The 27,035-nt window shown below is 36.3% G+C and overlaps 1 protein-coding gene across 1 annotated transcript; it reads left to right on the top strand.

The window, feature by feature from the left end:
• Window positions 1,548-26,985, top strand: SLC25A31 (solute carrier family 25 member 31). The gene is made up of 6 exons (XM_003129207.6): window positions 1,548-2,680; window positions 18,715-18,842; window positions 19,541-19,658; window positions 20,625-20,779; window positions 22,071-22,196; window positions 26,064-26,985. Exons 1-6 carry the CDS (start codon window positions 2,437-2,439, stop codon window positions 26,262-26,264), a joined length of 972 nt encoding a protein of 323 aa, XP_003129255.3. The 5' UTR covers window positions 1,548-2,436; the 3' UTR covers window positions 26,265-26,985.

The following is a 27,035-nucleotide window of genomic DNA, read 5'->3' as shown; positions in this document are numbered from 1 at the left end:
GGCCAGAAAGGAAGGGAGAGAAAATTGTCCTGGGGAACAGAGAACACCTACTTTTCTGTTCTCCAAGATACTTATGTTCCCTGTGGCCAGGTATGATTCTTTGACCACTCTTGGCACTTTAAAAAGACAGTTGTACCTGGAATGTGGTTCAGACAAGTCCCCTCTTGAATTTCTGAGTGCTTCAAATGACCTTAAAGAGAGTGAAACCTTTCACTTTTCAGATTTTTGCAGATAAAATGCCAATCGTTTCTTTAATTTGCAGTGAATTTCACAGAGGATTTTGAAGTTAATGAAATAAAAAGCTTTAAATTTTTCAAGCTAGGAATATGATTATTAGCACTGTCTAAGAAGAATGCAAATGCTTCAGAAAGATTAATCTGGCAGCAGAATGTAAAATGGAGAGAAACTCAGGCTGAAAAACCGAATAAGCCACAGTGGAAAGGAAGGGAGCACCAAATGTGCCAGTTGGACTTGCTAACTAGGTTTATGTGAGATAATCAAAATATTAACAAAATTCTTGCTCTGGAATACTTTTGGTATAAACATTTTATTTTTTATTAGTGACAAGTAGTATTAAAAGTGTTACAACACACTTAATAAAAAAAATGTAACCTAAAGTTCAGAAAAAGCCCATAATTCATTTCACATTGTATACATTTGTTTCAAGACTGCAAATCCTAGAATAAGAGATGCTAAGATGGAATCTTCTCTTATTAGAAACCATCAAAGAAGCTGTAAAGAGGAATCAGGAATGTATTATATTCTTAAGAATTTAAGACATTATTTGCCTTATTCACTCTCATTCTCATGAGTGGACAGTGGGAGTTTTCCAGAAGCTACATGTTGTGTGATATTGCAATAAATGGAGTGCAAAAGCAGCTGTGTATATCCAGCTGTCTTTTATTAAGCTAGGCATTTAAAGAGACTTGCAAAAATATAAGACTAGTGTTCTCACTACATTTTTTTTTGTTTGAAAATAGTTATTTCTTATTTTTAAATGTTACTTATGTAGGAGTTATTATTTTATTATTTTTTTAACAGATGCACCTGCAGCACATGGAATTTCTGGGGCTAGGGTTTGAAAGCTGCAGGCCCACACCACAGCCACAGCCATGTTGGATCCTATGGCATCTGCCACCTAGCAGCTTGCAACAACACAACCCACTGAGCAAAGCCGGGGTCGAAACTGCATCCTCTGTGTTGGGTTCTTAACCTGCGAGTCACAGCGGGAAGTGGGGGGGGGGGGGTAAACGAGTTGATATTTTTAAATTTTCTGTTTCAATTTCTGAAATGAATAAATGATGTTAATCTCAATATATAACACAAAAACAGAAGCTTCTGGGCGTTCCCATTGTAGTGCAGTGGAAACAAACCTGACTAGTATCCATGAGGGCACAGGTTTGATCCCTGGCCTTGCTCAATGGGTCGGGGATCCAGCATTGACAGTGACCTGTGGTGTGGGTCACAGACTCACTCAGCTGGGATCCTGCCTTGCCATGGCTGTGGTGTAGGCTGGCAGGTGCACCTCTGATTCCACCTGGTAACTTCCATATGTCACCCTAAAAGGCAAAAAACAAAAACAAAAAACAGACACTTCTTTGTGGTCTTCAGTGTTGTTAAGAGTAAAAGGGGCTCCTAAATTCAAAGTTTGTGAACCACTCTTCCAGAACAGGCGTTGGTCATCAACCCTCCACATTAGAATTACCTGGTGAATTGACATTCAAATATGGACACCTGAATTCCCTTCTAAAGATTCTGATTTAATGGTCAAGGCCTCAGCCCAAGCATTAAACAAAACAAAACATTGTTCCCGCCCTCATCCCCCTTTGTGCATTCTGAGTTGAACACCACTGCTCTGTATAGAATTACCAATTTAAATAAAATAAAGGGGAAAGAGGAACATGTTAGTGTTATAGGGGTGCGATCAGTAAACAGTGCAATCAGTGAGACAGTGACTAGATAAGCGACTCCTGCTAAATTAAATGAGCAGAAATGGCAACAATTTCTAAGGTGGAAGGATTACTCTGGGAACTGAAAGTAAACTCGATTAATCCTACACAGTTGGCTTACTGCTCTTAGTTTTGACTGCTAAATATCCTTATACAGAACTGGCTCTCCCAGATCCCCTTTCACACCTTCCCAGGCCAGAATCCACGGCGACGCTTGCCTGCTCGCCACAACCAAAGCCTGGCACCTACAGCTGTCAAGACACCGCCACGTGGAGGAGCCACGTGTCGTGGGTCACGTGGCCTGTGCCAGGTGGAGGGAGGCGGTTGGAGGCGCCTGCGCAACTCCCTGCCTACTGGCACGCTGATCTCCCGTTCTGAGCGCCGCTTTCCCGCCAGGAAAACACTGGAGCGGTTTTCGGCTTCTTTTCGTTCTCTCCCGTGCTGGTTTTGAGGTGCTGTAGCTTGTTTTTACGTCCATCGTCCCACCATGCAGCGTGAATCTCCGAAAAAGAAGCAGGAGAAGAAGGCGGAGAAACGGATTTTTGACGCCGGGTCCTTTGGGAAGGACTTGCTCGCAGGTGGGGTGGCAGCGGCTGTGTCCAAGACGGCGGTGGCGCCCATCGAGCGGGTGAAGTTGCTGCTGCAAGTGCAGGCGTCGTCCAAGCAGATCAGCCCCGAGGCGCAGTACAAAGGCATAGTGGACTGTCTGGTGCGGATTCCGCGAGAGCAGGGTGCGTACGCAACTGGTGCCAACCTCTTTCCATGCCGGGTTAGCTGCCCAGAAGAAGGTGTGGGCCGGGAGGGAAAGAGTGCCGGCCATGTGTCTTGGTGGTTTGATTCTTCGCCTTTGTTAATTCAATTTCTTAGCCAGTCTTAGAGGTTCTGCTTTCCAGGGCCAAGAAGGCTTACACGTGACGAGTTCCTTGAGCAGGGAAGACCACCACCTTCTCTTTCCCTAATTTTTCCTTCGTCATGGTAGTTACGCCTCCGTGCACTTGTGCCTGGCCCGGGAGGAAAGTAGTTGACCTCCTAGGACTGGGGGAGAGGCCATTAGGCACTTATCTGTATGTTAATAGGTGTTTTAAGTTGCTTAAGGTGTGTTTAAATAATACCTAAGAGTTCCAAATATGAAAGAAACAGTCATCTAGTACGTGTTCAGTGAAAAGAGGTTCTGTTTATTCTCAAGAACTACTGAAGTTTAGGGCTGAGGCTAAAAAGTCTGTACAAATTTTAGGGGGATGCCAGAAAAAAAGAAAACTCATTACTAGCAGCAAATAATAATGCAAAAAAATTTAATGCAGTACTTTTAAAAATCAAAACGAATCTGAAAACCCCATGAGCAAAATATAAAAAATTTAAGTAAAGGCGGTCAGTATTAATTTTTCTTTTTGTGTCCGGCTCTTTTTTTAATTAAAATTTTTGATATTTTTGTTCGTCATGGAGTTTTTTCCATTAATATTGAAATGATTTCAAGGAATAAATAATGAAAATGCTTTGTTAACCATTCATTGCCCTCCTATTTCAGAATGGCTCCTAAGTTAGATAAGTGGGTAAGACGATAAATTGATCAGAAATCTATAATACACCCATATATATATATAGTTGGATTCCATTGAAAACTCTGTATCAACTTTAAAAAGGAAATAGACCAATTTATTGTGTATTCTGAACAAGAAGTGAAGTGTCTTCAACTCCAGTGCAGTTGTTTCTTTTACTCCTAAGACTAGGGAAGGTTACTCTTCTTCCCATAAAAAAGGATCCTCTGTCTGGGGATTTGGTTATAACTTTTTTTTTTTTTTTTTTTTTTTTTTTGGTAGCCCCTATGGCATATGGAAGTTCCTAGGGCCAGGGATCGAACCTGCACCACAGCAGCAACACCTCCGGATCCTTAAACCTCTTTGCCGCCAGGGAAATCCTACAACTAGTTTTGACCTGTTGGATGAAGGAGTAGTTAGGGTTGAGGGTAGACTCTTAAGGCATCATCTAAAACTGGATTTGGAATGCCCTATCTGAAGCATAGTTAGTGGTTCACATCCTCTCACATTTATCAGAGCAAGCTTCCTATTTCTCTTAAGAGAAACAGGAGCCTCTTTATAATTTGCTTATCTATTTTAAATATTTAGTCAGGTAAAGTTAAATATTCTGGACAGATTATGCTGACCAATGCTAAATCATTTTTGTATTTTAAATGTTTCTTTAATATTTAAGCCTAAATATATTCAATATGGCTATTGTAAATTGAGACCATTCAGAATAGTATTCTAAGGAGTTCTGGTTATGGCTCAACAGATTAGGAACCCAACTAGTGTCCATGAGGATTTGGGTTTGATCCCTGGCCTCTGCTCAGTAGGTTAAGGATCCAGCTTTGCTGCAAGCTGCAGAGTAAGTTGCAGATGGGCTTGGATCCCAAGTTGCTGTGGCTGTGGTGTAGGCCAGCAGCTGCAGTTCGTAATGGAGCCCTAGCCTGGGAGCTTTTGTATGCCTCAAGTGAGGGAGGCCCTTTAAAAAATATAAAGGGGAAAAAAAAAAAAAAAAAAAAAAGGATAGTATTCTGGTCCCTGCTTTCTTTGCCTTTCAAAATGAGATGATCATAAGCAGATATTTTAAGACAATGTTTTCTATTACATACAAGACTTTGTATGAATGCACCATGGTATATTCTATGCTAAAAAAATTAGTAATTCACAACAGGAATAATATTGCCATCTAGGGGCATTTTTGGAAACTTTTAGGGAACTTTCTGTTCAGCATGAAAATATAAGGGTGTATTATCTATCCTTAATTAGAATGATAGGAAAGCAAAATCCAGGGCTGCTAAGCATTCTGCTGCTGCTATACATGGCTGGTCTTGCACAACAAAGACTTAATTCTGCAACCAAATGACTCAGATCTCCCACTGGACATTCATAGCAGTAAAACCTGTTTATGATTATCTAAGCCCAGAAACTATTTCTGATTTACTTATAAACACAAACTGTCTGGAACATAATTGTAGCATATACTGATTCCAGTAATGCAACTACCATGTAAGTAGAAGAAAGATAGTACTTCATTTTGTTCCAAATTTTACTGAGAGTTGTTCATCATTGTGAAAATTCTTTGGTCAGCATCTCTGTGCTATTTAGTCACCACTTACATCATCTGCATTTTTAACTAATGATTTCCTGATAATTGTATATATATACATGTATACATATTTAAGCCCTTTTTTTCAAAATGTCAATGTATGTCTTAAGCACAACTGATTCATTATAAGTGGAAGCAAGCATCTAATTATTTTGTCTATGGTGCGATCATACCTCACCAATTTACTAATTAAAATACATATTATAAATTCATTTATTTTCTCTTTGTATATAGCAGAGAGGGTATTATAATGATTTTTTTTCCAAATTACTGAAAAGGACATTGTCTTTGAATTCTACTTCTAGGTAAAGGAAGCATTGTAAGATACTTATTCTGTATAGAGGACTTGAGCCTGATAGGGTTGAGAATCACTATGCTCGATCATTCTGGAACTTTTCTAGCTTCTGAGACTGTTATTTTCTGAAATTTATCTTCTGACTCTTGGGAAAGTCAAGATATATCGCCATTTCGGTATTCTAAAGTTTCTCTTGTTTTTCACCTTTGCTCTAATTTTACTGGAAAGTTTTCCTTTCTTTAGGTAATATGGAATGAGCATAGGGGACAGTGAACTCAGAAGACACAATTAGATGCTCTCTCACTATCTTCTTATCTCTTTCTTTACAGCTCAAGGAAAGATCTCTATTCATGCTTTAAAGACAGGTTTAAAACATCTCTTTGGGTGTCTTTTGTCTTTTGAGGGCCACACCCGTGGCATATGGAGGTTCCCAGGCTAGGGGTCTAATCCGAGCTACAGCTGCTAGCCTACGCCACAGCTCATTTCAACGCTGGATCATTAACCCATTGAGCGAGGCCAGGGATTGAACCTGTCAACCTCATGGTTCCTAGTTGGATTCTGCTGCGCCACGACAGGAACTCCCCGCCTTTCATCTTTTTATAAGCTTTCTTTGACTAATGAAAACTTCTGGATTTATCGTGATGCTATTTTTAAAGATTCACTCCATTCTTTGGTTGGTTTTATGACCTTCCAGCTTTGTATGTGTACCTTTATTTAGTACTGTTTAAGCCTTTATTACAGATAATGCATATTTATGGTAGAAAATTGGAAAATATGGAAAAGCAAAAAGTTTGAAAAATCACTTGCTAACATCACCACAGTTAACATTTTGGTGTCTATGCTATGATTTTTCACTGAGCAAACCATCTATTTGTAAAAAAAATATATATATATATATATATATATATATTTTTTTTTTTTGTCTTTGTGCTATTTCTTTGGGCCGCTCCTGCGGCATATGGAGGTTCCCAGGCTAGGGGTCTAATCGGAGCTGTAGCCACCGGCCTACACTAGAGCCACAGCAACGCGGAATCCGAGCCGCATCTGCAACCTACACCACAGCTCATGGCAATGCCGGATCCTTAACCCACTGAGCAAGGGCAGGGACCGAACCCGCAACCTCATGGTTCCTAGTCAGATTCGTTAACCACTGCGCCACGATGGGAACTCCTGTAAATATATTTTTAATTAATATAATTGTTTTATTTAATACAGTATAACATAGCCTCTTAAAGATATTGTCTATATAGTCTCATTATTAAGGGCCTACCAGAATTCTTTTCTCTTTTAGGTATTCCTGACCATAAATTCATCAGCTATCTTTAATTGAATTTTTCCCAAAAGTGTTTTTCATCTGAAGGCTAAAGCAGTAAGAGGTTTTTATATCTTGAAGATGATGTTTTGGGGTATGGAAAGAAAATACTAGGTATATGCTTTATCTAAATAAAATAGGAAAATAAACTTTACTGACATTTAATAAATGAATTGGCACTGGCACCTCTGGTTAGGCCAAATGTCAGTTACATATCACAGGACATTAAGGCATCCTGAAAAAAAAGTAGATGTTACACAGCGTAGAGGGATGACAAGTACCTTTACTCAGTTATTGTGTAATAAACATAATTATGTTTGCTCAATTAAATGGATTCATAGAAATAAGATGATTTGAATATTTGAAATATAGTCACATATACTGTTTTTAAGAATGAACCTCACCTATGGGTGCTTTGAGATAGTAGCAAATGACAGTGTGAAAACATCATGATTAGCATTAGCAAGATGTCTGAGAATACTATTTTTAAGCATTAAAACAAATGCTCAATTGTCCCCTAATATCCAAAAGCTTTCCCTCACCACCCTATCTAAATAGCCCTTCCTCATTCTCCATTTCCATAAACTATTTTTGTTCTTCTGGCCACCTGATATGTTTATATAGTTATTATGGCCACCTGACATATTTGTTCATTGTCTACCTCCCTCAAAATGCAAGCTCCATAAGACCAAGAACTTTGTTCCTAGTGCTATCCCCAGTGGGTCTGCAGTGCGCTTGGTACCAAATAAAAGGTTTTTAAATGAAGAATCTTTATTGCATTCTTTAATTGCTCTTTTGGATATGTTTTACAAATGTCTATAACAGGGTAGTTTAGTAGCAAAGGTATATAATTTACTTTTTAAAATATGTACATGTTTGATAATCATGATTACATTTTTGGTCACACAGCACACGGAAGTTCCCAGGCCAGGGATCAAACTTGTGCTATAGCAGTGACAACACTGTATCCTAACTACTAGGCCACCAGGGAACTCCCTACATTTTTTTAACTGATAGGTATACTGTCAAAACATGTTGGAGCCTACTGGTCTAGACTACACAGTTGACCCTTGAACAACATGGATTTAAACTGTGCAGGTCCACTCATACATGGATTTTTTTTTTTTTTCAGTAGTAAATACTACGGTACAACATGGTCCCCAGCTGGTTGAATCCATGGTTAGAGATATGTGGGATCTGGAGGAACCACATATAGGGAAGGCTAACTATAAATTATACTTGGATTTTTTTTTCCACCTTGCATCAGTATGGAAGTTCCTGGGCCCAGGGATCAAACTCCCACCACGGCAGTGACCCAAGCAATGCTGGATCTTTAACCTGCTGCACCCCAAGAGAACTCCTATACTTGGATTTTTGACTACCTCTAATTCTCATGTCATTCACTAGTCAACTTTATACCCAAACATGCCTAGCATTTTCAGTCTTTGCTAGTAAGTTGACCAGTAAATGGCCCAGAAACTTTTCCATTTTCCCAACAGTTCTATATTAAGTCTTAATTATTTTCCCAGAATTAAGAGGTTATTTTTACTTAGCAATTAAGTCAAAAACTTAGATGTTCTGCTATTAGCAGAGAAATATACCACAATTGTTTTGTTTTGCTCTGTTAATTTTGTGATTATATATGAAGAAACGGTTCTTTTATTCTGTTACTAAAGAGTCAAATACTGCTACATTTGCATCACTCTTTTTCTTGGTTTTTTTTTGACCAAAAAATACTACTGTTTTACCTAAAATGGATTTTTACATAGAGGCAATAGAAATTTAATAGCTCTATGTCTGGAGTCACATAGATCTAGAAAGATCTGGAATCAAGTCCCAATATTTCCCTTACTTCATAATCTTGAAAAATATTATTATTATTATGTGTTTTTTTTTGGCTACCTCACGGCATGTGGAGTTCCTGGGCCAAGGATCGAATCCAAGTCAGAGTTGCTACCTACAATGCAGCTATGGTAATGCTAATTCTTTTTTTTTTTTCTTCTTCTTCTCTTTTTGTCTTTTCTAGGGCTGCACCTGCAGCATATGGAGGTTCCCAGGCTAGGGGTCGAATTGAAACTGTAGCCACCGGCCTACACCACAGCAACTCGGGATCTGAGCCATGTCTATGACCTACACCATACCTCATGGCAATGCCAGATCCTTAACCCACTGAGCAAGGCCAGGGATTGAACCCGCAACCTCATGGTTCCTAGTTAGATTCGTTAACCACTGAGCCATGATGGGAACTCCGTAATGCTGATTCTTAACCCACATTATAGGACCAGTGATAGAACTCACTGCTGCAGAGACAAGGTCAGTCCTCTTGCGCCACACTGCAAACTCCTGAACAATTTTTATTTAACCTCTCTCAGCATCAATTTCCTCAGTTGTACGGGTATAACAATATTACCTACCTCATATGGTAGTTGTGATGGTTAAATAAGATAATGCCTGTAAAATAAACTCAACCATGTGTCCACTGCATAGTTAGTGTTCAATAAATTTTAACACTTTAATCGTTTTGAATACATTCCCAAATTTATAAATGTGTGTTTCTCATGTTCATTTGTAAATGAATGTATTTGGGATAAATGTGCGTTACACATGGAGTAGATTTTTATGATCTGCCTAAAAAACCTACATAGTAAATAGTGTACCTAAAGTATAGTTGAAGAAAACCCTGAAACCTGACTCCCAGAAATAATATTTCTACAGAGAATGCTTTCAGGATTCCTCCTCTTTTCACACTTTCCAAGGACCATTGGATCTACTAAAAGCATGATTGATACAGCAAAGAAGGGAATAAAGTTTTTAAATGTGATCTATGAGAAAAGAGGCTAAACTAGGGTTTTTTTAACTTGTTATCTGTAGCTTCAGGGAATCCATGAATCCTGTGAAATACATGCAAAAGTATTTCATGTGAGTGCGATTACATTTTTTCAGGAATAACTTATTTAGAGCTGCCAGTTTTCCTGTTATACTTTAAGGATTTATTTTTTTCTAAATTTTCATTGAGACATTGAGAGTTGTCCTCAAGGATTTTTCATGCAAATACAATTTTGCTAGAAGGAATACATTTTTCTTTCGACATTAGCAAGCCCCTTTAGTCATAAATCTGGCCAAGTCTCATGTTAATTTGCAGATGTCTTTGTAATCAGAATCTTCCATTTATATTTAGTATATTAGCCATATTTACAGATCTTTATGTGGCATATATGACACTCTTTTGGGAAATATTAATTCAATACTGTAATCATAACCATAAAATTATAACTAATGCCTCATAATATGAAACCCATAATATCTTGGTGCCATCTAGCTGAATCAACTATTTCCAAAATTACTATTAATATTTCATAACCATGTATAAAATGGGAAGTCTAATACATTTTTGATACATGGCATGTTTTTAAATTCGGTTTATTAGGGTTTTTAAAATTTTTTTAATATAGTTTTTTTAAATTTATTTTTATAATGATTTTTATTTTTTCCATTATAGCTGGTTTACAGAGTTCTGTCAATTTTCTGTGGTACAGCAAGGTGACCCAGTCACACATTCATGTATATATTCTTTTTTCTCACGTTATCATGCTCCATTATAAGTGACTAGACATAGTTCCCAGTGCTATACAGCAGGATCTCATTGCTTATCCACTCCAAAGGCAATAGTTTGCATCTGTTAACCCCAAATTCCCAGTCCATCCCTCTCCCTCCCCCTCCCCCTTGGCAACCTCAAGTCTATTCTCCATGTCCATGATTTTCTTTTCTGTGGAAAGGTTCATTTGTGCCGTATATTAATGTCCAGATATAAGTGATATTAGTTTGTTATTTTTAAAACAAACCATGGCTTCAACTTAAAACCCATTTGATCATATTGGCAATTATCCAACAATATGTTCTCCTTTATCCTTTTAAGATTTACTTTATCCTCTGCTCATACTCTATTTTTAATTTTTAATTTTTAATTTTTTATTGTAGTTGATTTACAATGTTGTCTCAATTTCTGCTATAGAGCAAAGTAACCCATTTATACATATATGTACATTCTTTTTCAAACATTATGCTCCATCATGTTCCATCACAGATGATTAGATATAGTTCCCTGTGTTAAACAGCAGGATTCCTTTGCTCATCCACTCCAAGGGCAATAGTTTGCATCTGCCAACCCTAAACTCCCAGTCCATCCAACTCCCTCCCCTTCCCCCCTTGGCAACTCCATGTCCCTGAGTTTGTTTCTTTACTGTACATAGGTTCGTTTGTGCCATATATTAGATTCCAGATATAAGTGATATCAAATGGTGTTTATTTTTCTCTTTCTGATATCACTTAGCATGAGTCTCTAGTTCCATCCATGATGCTGCAATTGGCATTATTTTGTTCATTTTCATGGGAGTAGTATTCCCTTGTGTATATGTACCACATCTTAATCTAGTTATCTGTCAATGGTGGGTCCCATTGGTTTATTTTTGCTTTTATTTCTATTGCTTTAGGATACTAACCTAAGGAAACATTTATATGTTTGATATCAGAGAATGTTTTGCCTATGTCCTCTTCTGGGAATTTTATGATGTCTTCTCTAATGTTTAAGTCTTTAAGCCATTTTGAGTTTATTTTTGTGCATGGTGTGAGGGTATGTTCTAGTTTCATAGATATACATGCATCTGTCCAGTTTTCCCAATACTACTTGCTAAAGAGACTTTTTCCTATTTTACATTTTGCCTCCTTTGTTGAAGATTAATTGACCATAGGTGTCTGGGTTAACTTCTGGATTCATTTCTGGGTTCTGTATTCTGTTCCATTGGTTTGTATGTCAGTTTTTGTACCACTACCATACTTTCTTGATTACTGTAGCTTCTTTTTTTTTTTTTTTTTTTTTTCCGTCGTTTGTCTTTTTAGGGCTGCACCCGTGGCATATGGAGATTCCCAGGCTGGGGTCTAATCAGAGCTGTTGCTGCCAGCCTATGCCAGAGCCACAGCAACACCAAATCTCAGCCGTGTCTTTGACCTACACCACAGCTCACAGCAACGCCGGATCCTTGACCCACTTAGCAAGCCCAGGGATGGAACCCACAACCTTATGGTTCCTAGTCGGATTTGTTTCTGCTGTGCCTTGATGGGAACTCCTGATTACTGTAACTTTGTCATGTTGCCTGAAGTCTGGGAGAGTTATGCCTCCTGTTTAGTTTTTGTTGCTCAGGATTGCTTTGGCAGTTCTGCGTCTTTTACGGTTCCATATAAATTTTTGGATTGTTTGTTCTAGTTCTGTGAAAAATGTCATAGGTAATTTGGTAGGGATTGCATTGAATCTGTAGATGGCTTTGGTGAGTATGGCCATTTTTAAGATAGTAAGTCTTCCAACCCGGGAGCATGGAATATCTTTCCATTTCTTTGAATCTTCTTTAATTTCCTCGATTAATGTTTTATAGTTCTCAGCATATAAGGCTTTCACCTCCTTGGTCAGGTTTATTTCTAGGTATTTAATTTTGGGGGGTGTGATTTTAAAAGATATTGCATTTTGGTATTCCTTTTTAATTTTTTTATTTAATTTTATTTTTTTGCTTTTTAGGACCTCATTTGTGGCATATGGAGTTTCCCAGGCTAGGGGTCTAATCAGAGCTACAGTTGCCGGCCTCTACCACAGCCACAGCAATGCCAGATCTGAGCATGTCTGCAACCTACACTACAGCTCATGGCAACACTGGATCCTTAACCCACTGAGTGAGTCCAGGGATCTAACCAACAACCTCATGGTTTCTAGTGGGACTTGTTTCTGCTGCGCCATGATGGGAATTCCTCTATTTTGGTATTACTTTTTTAATATTTCATTGTTTAGTGTATAGAAATACAACTGATTTCTGAATGTTAATCTCATATCCTGCTACTTTGCTGAATTCGTTGATTAATTCAGGTAGCTTTTGTGTGGAGTATTTAGGATTTTCTGTATATAGTATCATGTTATCTGCATACAGTGACAGTTTTACCTCTTCTCTTCTAATGTGGATACCTTTTATTTTTTTTGTTTGTCTGATTGCTGTGGCTAGGACTTCCAATACTATGTTGAAGAGAAGTGGTAAGAGTGGGCATCCTTGTCTTGTTCCAAATTGTAGCGGGAAGGCTTTCAGCTTTCCTCCACTGAGTAATATATTTGCTGTGGGTTTGTCATAAATGGCTTTGATTAAGTTAAGGTATGTTCCCTTTATACCCACTTTGGTTAACAGTTTTTATCATGAATGGATGTTGGACTTTGTCAAATGCCTTTTCTGCAGCTATTGAGATGATCATGTGCTTTTTGACTTTTCTTCTGTTAATGTGGTATATGATGTTGATTGATTTGCATATGTAGAACCATCCCTGTGAACCTGAGATGAATCCCACTTGGAGGTGGTGTATGATCTTTTTGATACGTTGTTGGATTCGGTTGGCTAAAATTTTGTTGAGACTTTTTATGTCTATATTCATGAAAAATATTGGCCTATAATTTTCTTTTTTGGTGATATCTTTGTCTGATTTTGGAATTAGGGTGATGGTGGCTTCATAGAATGTCTTTAGAAGTGTTCCTGCTTCTTCAGCCTTTTAGAGAAGTTTAAGGATAGGTATAAGTTCCTCTTTGTATGTTTGGTAGAATTCTCCTGTGAAGCCATCTGGTCCTGGACTTTTATTTGTAGGGAGTGTTTTTATGACATATTCCATTTCATTTCTAGTGGTTGGTCTGTTCAGTTGATCTGTTTCTTCTTGATCCAGTTTTGGCAGGCTGTATGTCTCTAGAAAGTTGTCCATTTCTTCTAGGTGGTCGGATTTGTTGGCATATATTGTTCATAGTATTCGCTTATGTTTTTTTTGTGTGTGTGTGTGTGTATCTCTGCAAGTATCCATTGAGATTTCTCCTTTTTCATTTCTTATTTTGTTTATTTGGGCATTTTGTCTCCTCTTCTGGGTGAGTCTGGCCAGAGGTTGGTCAATTTTTTTTAACCCTTTCAAAGAACCAGCTCTTGGTTTTATTGATTTTTTTTCCCTGTTGTTTCTTCAATGTCTATTTTATTCATTTCCTCTCTGATCTTAATGATTTCCTTCTGCTCACTGTAGGTTTTTATTTGTTCTTTTTCTCTCTCTCCATTTTTTTTTTTTTTTTTGGTCTTTTTAGGGCCACTCCCACAGCATTTTTTAAAATTCTTTTAGGTGGTAGGTTAAGTTGCTGATTTGAAATTTTTCTTTTCTGAGAAAGGCCTGTATTGCTGTTGAACTTCCCTCTAAGCCTTGCTTTTGCAGCATCCCATAGATTTTGAATGGTTGTGTCTTCATCATCATTTCTCTTGAGGTATTTTTAAATTTTCCCTTTGATTTCCTTGTTTTCCCATTGGTTTTTTTAGTAGCATGTTGTTTAGTCTCCATGTTGTCATTTTTTTCTCATTTCTTTTCCTGTGGTTGACTTCTAGTTTCATTCCATTGTGGGCAGAGAAGATACTTGAAGTAATTTCTATGCTCAAATTTGTTGAGGTTGGTTTTGCGCCCCAGTATGTGGCCAATCCTTGAGAATGTTCCATGTGCACTTGGAAAGAATGTATATTCTGATTTTTTTGGATTTAATGTCCTGAAAATATCAACTAAGTGTAATTTTCTATTGTGTGATTTAGGATATCTGTTGCCTTATTGATTTTCTCTCTACAGGATCTGTCCATTGATGTGAGTAGGGTGTTAAAGTCTCCTACTGTTGTTGTATTCCCATTAATTTTTCTTTTTATGTGTGTTAGTATTTGTTGTATGTATTTGGGTGCTCCTATTTTAGAGGCATATATATTGACGATTGTAATATCCTCTTCTTGAATGGTTCCTTTTATCATTAAATAGTGTCCTTCTTTACCTTTCTTTATGGCCTTTATTTTAAAGTTTATTTTGTCTGATATGAGTATTGCAACTCCTTCTTTCCTGTCTTTTCCATTCACATGAACTATCTTTTTCCATCCCCTTACCTTCAGTCTGTATGCATCCTTTGCCCTAAGGTGAATCTCTTGTAGGCAGCATATTGTAGCATCTTGTTTTTTTATCCAGTCTGCTGCTCTCTGACTTTTGATTTGAACATTCAGGTAATTACTAAGGTAATTATTGGAACATTCAGGTAATTATTAAGGTAATTATTGATAAATATGTATTTATTACCATTATAAACCTTGTTTTCCAGTTGATTTTATGTTTCTCCTCTGTTCCTTTTTTGTTGTTGGATGATTTATTTTATGCTTGTTTCCTCTTCTTTTTAATATTTTTGAATATATTATTTGTATTTGATTTGTGGTTGCACTGTTTTTAGTATGTTAACCCCTTCCTATATCTGTTTTAGCCTGATAATCATATAGGCTCAAACACATTCTTTAAAAAATGAGTCTAGATTTTATTACTTTCCTTTCCCACATTTTATGTTTTTTATGTCCTTTTTAAAACATCTTCATGTTTATCCTTTTGTTGTTTCTTGTGTTTATTGTCACTTTTAAAATAGTTTTTTCCCCCTTCCCTTTTAGATCTGTATATTGGCTTGTTTAAGTGATTGCTTTCCAATTGTGATTTCCTTCATCCTGTTTCTTCTTACTTCCTTTTTGCTTAAAGGAGTCCTTTTAGTATTTCTTTTAGAATGGGTTTAGTATTGCTGTATTCTTTTAAACTTTTCTTTGTTTTTGTTGTTGGAGAAATTCTTTATTTCTCCATATTTTTTCTCTGTGGTTCCTAGTCAGATTCGTTTCTGCTGCACCAAGACAGGAACTCCCTGAATCAGATACTTGTAATCCTAGCTTACAGAATACTCAGAACTGGTCTCCACACAGCCATCCCTGGTCTTCTCCCTGGAACTGATCTCTGACCTGTGGAGTCTGTGTCTCAAAACCCAGTCCCCTCGAGGTTCTCAGTCTGTGGTGTGCCATGAGGCGATACCAATGTTCTGTGCGGCTCTGTCTCTGCTCTGCCTTCCTCAGTCTAGCTGCTGTGCTTTTCTTCAAGACTTTGAGGTCCCCCCATTTTGGCTGATCTCCCTGTCAGTTAAGTGGCTTCTGGGGTGTGGATTCCTTTCCTCTTTCAAAGCTCCCTCTCAGGAGTACTAGTCCCATCCTGATTCCTGTCTCTCTCTCTCTCTCTTTTTCCTTTTGTTCTACACAGTTACGGGGAGGGTTTCTTGCCCTTTTTGGAGGTTTAAGGTCTTATGCCAGCATTCAGTAGATGTTCTGTGCAAATCGTTCTACATGCAAATGGGTTTTTTTTTTTTTTTGAAATGTGGGAGAATATGAGCACCATGTCTTACTCCTCCAGCTTCTTGATCCCACCCACACTCTATTATTGTGTTGTTATATTTTGCTACTATAAACCATGGTCTAGAAAGTCAAATCTTACTCTTCAATATCATTTACACCGTCATTTTTTACATTATACATTTCTCTTCCACAGGTCTGACCTCAGAAAATACGGCTACTTAACTAGTTATTAAATGTTTTTATTAAATATGAAGAACTTAAACGTTACTAAAAATATCTCCAAAAAATAGATTCACCAACCTCCCTCAGTAATTCAGTGTGGCCATAACTAGCAAGAAATATTCCTTTATAATTTGCTTACATTTCTCATGTTTTAAGATATTTATTTTGCTTCCATTAAAGAAAAATTGTTGGCCTTTCTTAGTAGAGAAAATATTTGCATGATTAAAGTATATATAGAAAAGTATTATACCTAAGGGAGTTATTGAATCAGATTGATTGAGTTTGAATCCTGAGTGACACTGGGCAAGTTACTTAACCAATTTCTCTGTGTCCTAGAAGTTGTTTTTAGCTCATTTCTTCATATTTAATGGAGAAACTAATAATACCTACCTAATAGGTGATTTTGAGGATTAAATGAATAAAAAGCAGTCCCTAGAAATTAGTATTTGAGTTCCTGTCATGGCTCAATGATAACAAACCCAACTAGAATCCATGAGGATGCAGGTTCGATCCCTGACCTCACTCAGTGGATTAAGCATCTGGTGTTGCTGTGAGCTGTGGTATAGATCACAGACAGGCTCAGACCTGCCATTAAAGTGGCTGTAGTGTAGGCTGGCAGCCACAGCTCCAATTTGACCCCTAGCCTGGGAACTTTCAAATGCTGCAAATGCAGTCCTAAAAAGCAAAAAAAAAAAGAGAGAGAGAGAGAGAGAGAGAGAGGGAAAGAAATTTAAAAATTAGTGTTGTTGTTTTTGTTAATATTACCTCAAAATTGTTTAGTAATCCTTTTTTTTTAAGAGAACTTTATCATGTTTTAATAATTTTAGCACTTCTCTAAGATTTGTTTTTCCAGAAACCCATACCTGAATAGAGCTATGAAAACATAAAACTTGATTCTAAATCCTGGTTATAGTTTATTTTTCTTTCCTTCTTCCTTTTTTTTTGGCTGCACTCACTGAATGGGGAAGTTCCTGGGCCAGGGTTTGAATTTGCTCCACAGCAGTAACAATTCTGGATCCTTAACCCCACTGAGCCATAAAGAACTCTGTAAATCCTGGTTATATTTTTTTTAATTAAAAAAGTTTCAGTTTATGCATGAGTAAAATGAGTATCACAGGAGAACCTATATCATAACCATAGCGTGATGATTAAATGAAATGTACACATACAGTCTTTGCTAGTGCCTGGCACATATAAATGCTCAGAAATTCATAGCTATCACCATTACATGTTAAATATTCTAGTAATTTATGTCTACAACTGAATGCCTGGTAACTGAATCAGTTGTGAGTGCTGAGAAGATTATTTCTTAGATATTAAATACACTAAATATTAAATATACTTTTTAATCATCTTTGTGCAACTGCTTTATATTCAGCTTAGGATTCACCAATATTCAGTGTTTTTTTTCCCACAAAGTATATTTATTTATTTAACCTGTGACTGTCTTTCCCTCTGTGTAAACACCTAATCTAACTTTCAGTTCCTAATCACGAGGCCAGTCAACTGAAATTATTTTCATTTGAATTTTTATCTTTAGATGACTGATTCTGAGTATTCTGTAAGCTAGGATTACAAGTATCTGATTCAGGGAGTTCCTGTCTTGGTGCAGCAGAAACAAATCCGACTAGGAACCATGAGGTTCTAGGTTCCATCCCTGGCCCTGCTCAGTGGCTTAAAGATCTGGCCTTGCTGTGAGCTGTGGTGTAGGTCACAAATGAGGCTCAGATCTAGTGTCGGCTCGGATCCAGTGTTGCTCTGGCTCTGGCGTAGGCTGGCAACAACAACTCCAATTAGACCCCTAGCTTGGGAACCTCCATATGCCTCAGATGCAGCCCTAAAAAAGACAAAAGACAAAAAAAGAAAAAAAGGAAGAAGAGTAGTAGGGTCAAACTATCTTTAAAAACAAATATGGGTAAAAAAAAAATATGGTTCTTAAAGAACTAGCCTGTTGTATTCTAGGGCAGCTATCAGTTATAAAGGCAGCTCTGAATTATCAGTGTAACACAAAGACTCAATTATAATGTTTGGTCTATCCATGGAGATTTGAAGTCAGAAGATTATTGACCTTGAAAGTTTCCTTCTGTCTCTCCATTATATCTCTGGAAACTGCTTTGAACTGAAAATTGGTTCCTTTTTTGGCTACATTTTAGAACATAAAGATAAGACTCTTATCCCTTTCTCATCCTAAGGAGTATGTGTACAAAACAGATTTGTTCCCCTACCCATGTCACCATAGGAATTATATTTTATGATTTGGGAATGAGGCTAAGGGTTACTAGCTTCTCTGACAAATATTATAGTAAGCTCTGTTTTTCTACTGGTAAAGAGCCCTATATTCAACTGATAATGCTTGTCTAGGTTTTTTAGGTATTCAAGGCTTCTTAATGGAAATTAACATAATTGGAATGGTGTACATGGAGTTAACACTACCTTTTTTCTTCAATTGGAGACATATGTAAACTTTATGTTTTTTCTCATGAGAACGGGTGTGAGTTTTAGTTCAAAAAACCATGTTTGTTAAAACAATAGTAATTATTTAATAGTACAAGTTTATATTCATTATGTTTTCTTTTGTAGGTTTCTTCAGTTATTGGCGTGGCAATTTGGCAAATGTTATCCGGTATTTTCCAACACAAGCTCTAAACTTTGCTTTTAAAGACAAATATAAACAACTTTTCATGTCCGGAGTTAATAAAGAAAAACAGGTAATTTTTTAGTTTAATTTATTATTTTTTTTAATTGAATGAAAGATTCTTTAAATTCTATAGTGATTTTCAATTTTCAAAAGTTTCATACATGATTTCATATAATCCCATAATAACCTTTCTTTTCTCCCCTACACTGCCCCTCCTCTTCCCTTTCCCCACTGGTAACCACTGGTTTGTTCTTTGTATATGTGAGTCTGCTTCTTTTTTGTTTTATTCACTAGTTTGTTGTATTTTTTAGATTTCACATATAAGTAATATCATACAGTATTTGAGCTTCTCTGCTGACTTATTGCACTTCGCATAATGCCCTCCAAGTCCATCCATGTTGCTGCAAATGGCAGCCTTCACAGATACCTAACATTTTAGTCATAACTAATATATATCATTAATAAGAAAAAGAATACAGTCTAGAGAGCTGATTATTTTCTATGGCCTCTTTTGCTAATTTGGGCTACTTTTACTGGAGAATATTGAAATATCTTCAAATTTTAATATGTCAGCATTGAAGCTGTGAATCTCTCAGATACCTGCTAAGAAGCAAAGGCTACATGGACATGAAGTATTTTGAATAATATTATATGTGTTATTATAGATATTTACTTTATAAAAGCTTGTAAATCTGGCTTTATACAAATAAGAATTTAAAAAATCAGATGCTATAGTTTAATAACCACTTTTTAATTAATATGTTTCAGTTCTGGAGGTGGTTTTTGGCAAATCTGGCTGCTGGTGGAGCTGCTGGGGCAACATCCTTATGTGTAGTATATCCACTAGATTTTGCTCGAACCCGATTAGGTGCTGATATTGGAAAAGGTACAGGATTTTTAGAACTCTTCGTGTTTTGAACACTGTATTATTTATTGTAGAGTTATGCATGTAACAACAGTGTTGGATGCAGTCTAAAATTTTTATTCTCAACCAAGTAGTAAATCTCACGACAATGCCAGATTATTAACCCACTGAGCAAGGCCAGGGATCGAACCCACATCCTCATGGATACTGATTGGGTTCATTACCACTGGGCCACGAGGGGAACTCCCAATCTTAATTGTCTTTAAATGGATGAGAAGAGGAGAATCATGACAGAATCATGGTGCAGCGAAAATGAATCCAACTAGGAACCATGAGATTGTGGGTTCGATCCCTGGCCTTGTCCAGTGGGTTGGGGGGTCTGGCGGTGCTGTGAGCTGACGAGTAGGTCGCAGACACAGCTTGGATCTGGCATTGCTGTGGCTGTGGCATAGGCCGGCAGCTACAGCTCTGATTCAACCCCTGGCCTGGGAACCTCCATATGCCGAGGGTGCGGTCCTAAAAAGACCAAAAAAAAAAAAGATGAGAAGATTTTGATTTGTGCCTTTTTTGTTAGGAATTTTTTTTTGTCTTTTTTTTTTTTTTTTTTTTTTTTTTTGCCTTTTCTAGGGCCATTCCCATGGCATATGGAGGTTCCCAGGCTAGGGTTGAATCAGAGCTGTTGCTGCTGGCCTATGCCACAGCCACAGCAATGCCAGATCCAAGCCGCGTCTGCAACTTACACCACAGCTCATTGCAATGTCAGATCCTTAACCCACTGAGTGAGGCCAGGGATTGAACCTGCAACCTCATGGTTCCTAGTTGGATTTGTTAACCACTGAGCCACGACGGGAACTCCAATGTTAGAAATATTTTTGCATGTCAGTTCCAGATAATTTAAATCTGTAAAATGTTTAATTAATTTACTTTGATTAAACCATTTATCTGATATGTAATGTAGCTAATAAATTTTAAATGGCTTTATTTTAGGTCCTGAAGAGCGACAATTCAAGGGTTTAGGTGACTGTATTGTGAAAATAGCAAAGTCAGATGGAATTGTTGGTTTATACCAAGGGTTTGGTGTTTCAGTTCAAGGCATCATTGTATACCGAGCCTCATATTTTGGAGCTTATGACACAGTTAAGGTAATTTGTTGCTGTAACTAGTCTTAATTAAGTAAATGATTTGTTTCTTTTTATTGTTCTAATTAGTAATATGTTCAGATATGCTTATTTTTAATTATATCAAAATAAATAAAGTAAGAAATCTTCTAGCATTCTGCTTAATTATGACTCTGCTATAACCCAATTAAACTACAACTATGTTATAGATCTGACCTTGGATATAAAGAATAAACACAAAGATTAAGTTTTTGTGCTGTTTACACTGAAAGACTCAAAGAGAAAATATGCTAATTAGGTTTACATCATAATTAAATCTTTGCTATATAGGAAGATATCTCCTAGAAGTTATGATTTTATATTCACCTTATCTACATATATATTATCAGTTTACTATCATCATTGGAAAGTAAGCAAGGCATGAGCAATTAGTTAAACGTAATAAAGCTAATATAGCTCAGTTATCTATTGGGTATTGTCAGATTCTGTATTGTACTCTCTGGGTTGTTCTGCAGTTCGCTTTTTCATTTCAGATTTTAATAGCATTTCCATAAAGTAGGAAAGAGAAAGATTATAGTAATAGCTACCATTTTTTGAGCTATCACTTAGTTTTGGGAACCTTGTGAAGTACTTTACATCCTTACAGTGTTCTAGAATATCTTTTAATACATCCCATGTTAAAGATAAATAACCTGGGAATGGCTAAGTAATTTATTTAAATGTCAAGCACAAATCCCATGCTCTTAATCTCTACATCATAATGCTTCTTAAAAGAAGCAATGAAATTAATATGAGTATTATTTACTAAATAAGATTAAAACTGTTTATTCTTCCTCTGCTTTTCTCTGTTATCACCTGTAGTAGTTGTGAAATTGAAGAATGTTTCTTCACTAGCTTAGAGCTTTAAAGCTGCTCTAATATCATCTTTTAATATCAAATATCATCTTTTAATAACAACAGGCAGTCTTTCATATTTTCCAACTCTATGAGGAAGAACCAAGGAAGAACTTTTTGGTCACTGGCAGCTATCTCCCCTAGTGTTTAGTGCCATTAAGAACAAATTTCCCGTGATAGCAAATATGCTATTTTTTTCAAATATGCTTTTAAAATATAGCCGAGCGTGGGATTCTCCTTTCTTATTGATCTCCTGCTACTATTTTGGTCTTTCCACATTAAATCCAACTTTTTAACTGCATTGTACTATAATTGAGTCCTCTTTTGTGTATTTGTAGAATTATCCTTTGACTTAAGGATATTTTGACTTAAAAGATATTTTGGAAATTTAGATGGTTAGTTGATAATGTTTCTTTTCTAGGGCTTGTTACCAAAACCAAAGGAAACCCCTTTTCTTATCTCCTTTTTCATTGCTCAAGTTGTGACTACATGCTCTGGAATACTGTCTTATCCGTTTGACACAGTTAGAAGACGCATGATGATGCAGGTATTTTTTTTTTTTTTTTGGTTGTATGCTTAATTGAGGTTTCTAGTATCTCTGATATCCAGGTCTAATTTATTAAAATTTTAGAGAAATTTTGGGTCAAATGCATAAGCCATTTGTTTTACTTACTAAAATAAATGTATAGTGTGTTCTATCTTATATTCTTTCCTATTCCCAAAAAAGCCATCATCCAGCAAAATTTCTTCCATTTCTATCAGAACAAAAATGTCTTTCACTCCTACAGTATGTTAGTGGATATTGTTTGATGAGCATGTGTCTACCTTAACTGAATATTAGATTAAGTAGAATATGCCCAGTCACATGCCAGTGACATATGTAATCATTTGTTGTAGTATATTTTAATAAAAGTAAGTAATATTTAACTCCAAGGATGAAAACTTGTTTACAATGATATATGTTCTAAATATAAATCTGCAAACCAAAATTTTCGTAGGCTCCATTGATGTTACTTATTACATTCATTCATTCATTTGTTCATTCAGCAAATATTGAATGCATAAATCATCAAGCTATGGTGACATAAATAACATAAGGCAGAACGTGCATCCAAATTCATAGCATAGTATTGAAGGCATACAGTTAATGGTTTAAATAGAAATGTGTGTAAGTTCCAGGAATGCAATAATGCACGGGTGCTCAAATGCTTAAAGTGACCAGGTATGGCCTTTTGGAGAGCTGTATCTCAGTAAATAGGCTTTTTCTCCAGGCAGTGAGAGAATATTCTCAGCAGAGGGGAAAAACATACCTAGAGGGATGGCTTGAGAAGTAGTTCAGTATATCCATATGATAAGTTTCATGGGGGCAAGTGGAAATAATGGGGCTAGAAAGCTATATTTATTATGTTCAAGAAATGTCCTAAGCATTTTACACTTTAAATCATTTACTTCTCCAGACAATGCTGTGAGGTATGGTTACTAAGATTATTCTCATTCTCTTTTACAAAATGGTCCTGGAAGAACCCAGTGAGCTACCTGAAAGAGTAAAGCATATCTAACCACCTGTTACATCATTCATGGACTATCCTTAAAGTTGTTCTTTTTACATCTGTGTATCTTTTTTTTTTTTTTTTTTTTGTCTTGTTGTCTTTTTAGGGCCACACCCCTAGCATATGGAGGTTCCCAGGCTAGGGGTCCAATTGGAGCTGCAGCCACTGGCCTATACCACAGCCACAGCAATGTGGGATCCCAGCTGCATCTGCAACCTACCCCACAGTTCACAGCAATGCCAGACCCCCCAACCTACTGGGCGAGGCCAGGGATTGAACCGCAACCTCATGGTTCCTAATCTTGGATTTACTTCCACTGCGCCACGATGGGAGCTCCTGTTTCTCTTCTTATAAGGATGGTCATATTGGATTTGGGCCCACCCTAACAAGCTCATTTAAATTTAATTATCTTTATAAAGATTTTGTCCCCAAATATAGTCACTTTTGGAGCTTCTGGGATTAGGACTTCAATATATGTGTTTTGTGGGGAAACAATTTATAACTGTATTCTTTAAATTTTGTATTTTTATTTTATATCCCACAACTTTAAGCCCTATTACAAAACCCTAATGTAGATGTATAGTTTTCAAAGTTTTTTTTTCTTTTACACAGGTATATAATCTGCAATATTACCAAGTTTTTCCCCCTTCTTTGTCAATTCATATTCCTTTTATTCTTTTTCTTGTCTTTCTGCACTGGTTGAGATCTCTGATTCAGTGTTACATTAAAGAAGTCATAATTGACAACCTTGTTTTGTTCCTAATCTTACCAGGAATGCTTTCAGTATTACAAAGTTTAATGTTAGCTGTGGGTTTTTGTAGTTATCCTTTATCATGTTGTGGCTGTTCCTTTCTGTTTTGGATTACAGTAATTTTTAATCATGAGTGGTGGTCATGCTTTTCAATATCAAGATAATCATATTTTCTCTTTTTATATGGTAATATATTACATTACACTAATGTATTTTCCAGAGCTAAAACAACCTGGGATAAATCCATCTTGGTCACAATGTATTGTGTTTTGAATTCCTTGCTGGATTTGTTTTGCCTTTTGTTTTTGGTTTTGGTTTTGTTTTTGCTTTTTGCTTTTTAGGGCCACACCTGTGGCATGTGGAGGTTCCCAGGCTAAGGGTCTAACTGGAGCTACAGCTGCCAGCCTAAGCCAGAGCCACAGCAACACAGGATCCAAGCCATGTCTGCAACCTACACCATAGCTCACAGCAATGCCAGATCCTTAACCCACTGAGCAAGGCCAAAGATCAAACCCATAACCTCATGGTTCCTAGTTGGATTTGTTTCCACTGTGCCACGAAGGGAACTCCACTTTTGCCATTTTTTTATACAGGATTTTTGTATGCACAGATTCTGTGACATTAGCTTATCATTTTTCCTTCTTGTATTATCCTAGTCTAATTTTGGTATCAGGCCTACGCAAGACATAAAATATGTTGGGGAATCATCTTCCTATTTTTCTCTTCTCTGGAGTGATTCCTGTGAGATTGGATTTAGATGTTCATTAAGGAAGTCCCATGTGACTCTGTGGGTTAAGAATCCGACATAGTATCTGTGAGGATGTGGGTTCATTCCCAGCCTCATTCAGTGGGTTAAGGATCCAGTTTGGCTGTGGCATAGGTTGGCGGCTGTAGCTTCAATTCAACTCTAGCTGTAGCTTTGATTCAACTCCTAGCCTGAAAACTTCCATATGCTACAGGTGTGTCCATAACAAGAAAAAAATATTTTAAATAATAAAAATAAATGTTTTAAAATGTTCATTGAATGTGTAGTAGAACTTGCATATAAAGCCATTTGGACATGTGATTTTCTAATTTATGAGAAGATTTTCAACAACTGATTGAATTTCTTTAATGAATTTAGTATTATTGTAATTTTTTTCCTATTCTTGTGGTAAATTACATTTTTAAGGAATTTATCCATTTCTTCTGAGTTTCAAAATAATTGTAAAGTTCATAATATGATCTTGCTTTCTTAATTTCTGGGTCATCTGCAGTAATGTTACCCTTGCCACTTCTAGTAATTTGGGGGCCTTTTGTTTTTTCTGAAACAATGTTTCCAGAAATTTGTCAAGGTATTTCAAATAACTAACTTTTGACTCTTTCGCTTTCTCTTGCATTTATTGTCTATTTCTTTATTTCTCATGATTAAATTTACCACTCACAATGCATCTTACAAATTTAGTTTGGGAATTGTGTGGTTATTATTAGATTTTAAATATTTTCTAATATGTGTTTTTCTTAATATCCAGACATAATATTTTATAGTTATCTTTTTTACTATTGATTTCTCATTCAATTTCAGTGTGGTCAGAGGATTAAATCATGGTATGTGATGCCATCTTTTATTTTATTTATTAATTCATTTATTTATTTATTGTCTTTTTTAGGGCCACACCCTTGGCATGTGGAGGTTCCCAGGCAAGGGGTCAAATCAGAGGTGTAGCTGCCGGCCTACGCCACAGGCACAGCAATGTGGGATCCGAGCCCTGTCTTCAACCTACACCACAGCTTACAGCAGTGTGTGTCCTTCATCTATTGAGTGAGGTCAGGGATTGAACCTGAGTTCTCATAGATACTAGTCGGGTTTGTTAACTGCTGAGCCATGAAGGGAACTCCTGTGATGCCATCTTTTAAAATTTGTTAAGCCTAATGTGTGTATGCCTGAAAAGTATGAATATTCTTTTATATAGTATATATTATATTATCAGTGAGTGCAATACTCAATATAGGACCAGTAACTCAACATACTTAACACAATGTTAATTTTAATGTGTCTTTAGTGCTAAATAAAATTTGTATTAAGATAAAATATATTAAGATAATGGCAAACTATTTGTGTTTCTTTATATAGAGTGGTGAGACTGAACGGCAATATAAAGGAACTTTAGACTGCTTTGTAAAGATATACCAACACGAGGGAATCAGTGCCTTTTTTCGAGGTGCCTTCTCAAATATCCTTCGTGGTACAGGGGGTGCTTTGGTGTTGGTGTTATATGATAAAATTAAAGACTTCCTTAATATTGATATTGGAAGTAGTTCATCAGGAGATTAATTTGAGAAATGCATATAGTTAACTTTTAAACATACAATTACATAGCTGCCATTTCTGTACATTTTGAGAGTGTGTTATTTTTGTCAGTATTTTCTTAAAGTGCTAATGCTGTGATAAAGCATAGGCTTTTTTCAAGGATTTAAACACTAAAAATCAGATAAATGTGGTTTCCTTCCTCCTTAGACTCAAACTATTTTAATGACACATTTTACTTATTATAAGAGGTACATGTTATTCTATTAAATTTTTTCTTTTGTGATAAAAATTAAAATATATAATCTGAAATCTAAGAAATGGAACATCTTTTAAAATGGTATTCTTTTAATATAATTGTCTCCCCATCTTTTAAAATCATATGATATGACAAATATTTCTTAAAAGCTTATTAGGGGATGTCATCATGATATCTGTGGTCTGGTAAGCTTTCTACAACATTTGTATTAAAACATTTCAGGTATTACTATGTATAGTGTTTATGGTATCATATAGCTTTTGGTAAGCACAGATTCTAGATCTGATCATAAAGAAATTGATAATGACTTCAATGACACTTTAAACCTGTAGTTAGAAAGTAAAAATATAAAAATGACCTATCCGCTAACTTTTATCTTTAAAATAAATAAAATCTTGCTTATGTGACTATATGTTGAAACAAAAAATACCCCCTTGAAAATTACTTTGTGTACTTTATATTGATGATAATAAAGGAACCTTAAAATTTATATCTGAGCTTTATTTTCCTTGATTCTAACTTTATTAATAAGCAGAGTA

Source organism: Sus scrofa, chromosome 8 (assembly GCF_000003025.6).
Source record: "Sus scrofa isolate TJ Tabasco breed Duroc chromosome 8, Sscrofa11.1, whole genome shotgun sequence".
In the NCBI taxonomy this organism is placed as follows: domain Eukaryota; kingdom Metazoa; phylum Chordata; class Mammalia; order Artiodactyla; family Suidae; genus Sus; species Sus scrofa.
Note: the sequence above shows the minus strand (reverse complement) of the source record. Positions and strands in the feature narration are given on the sequence as shown.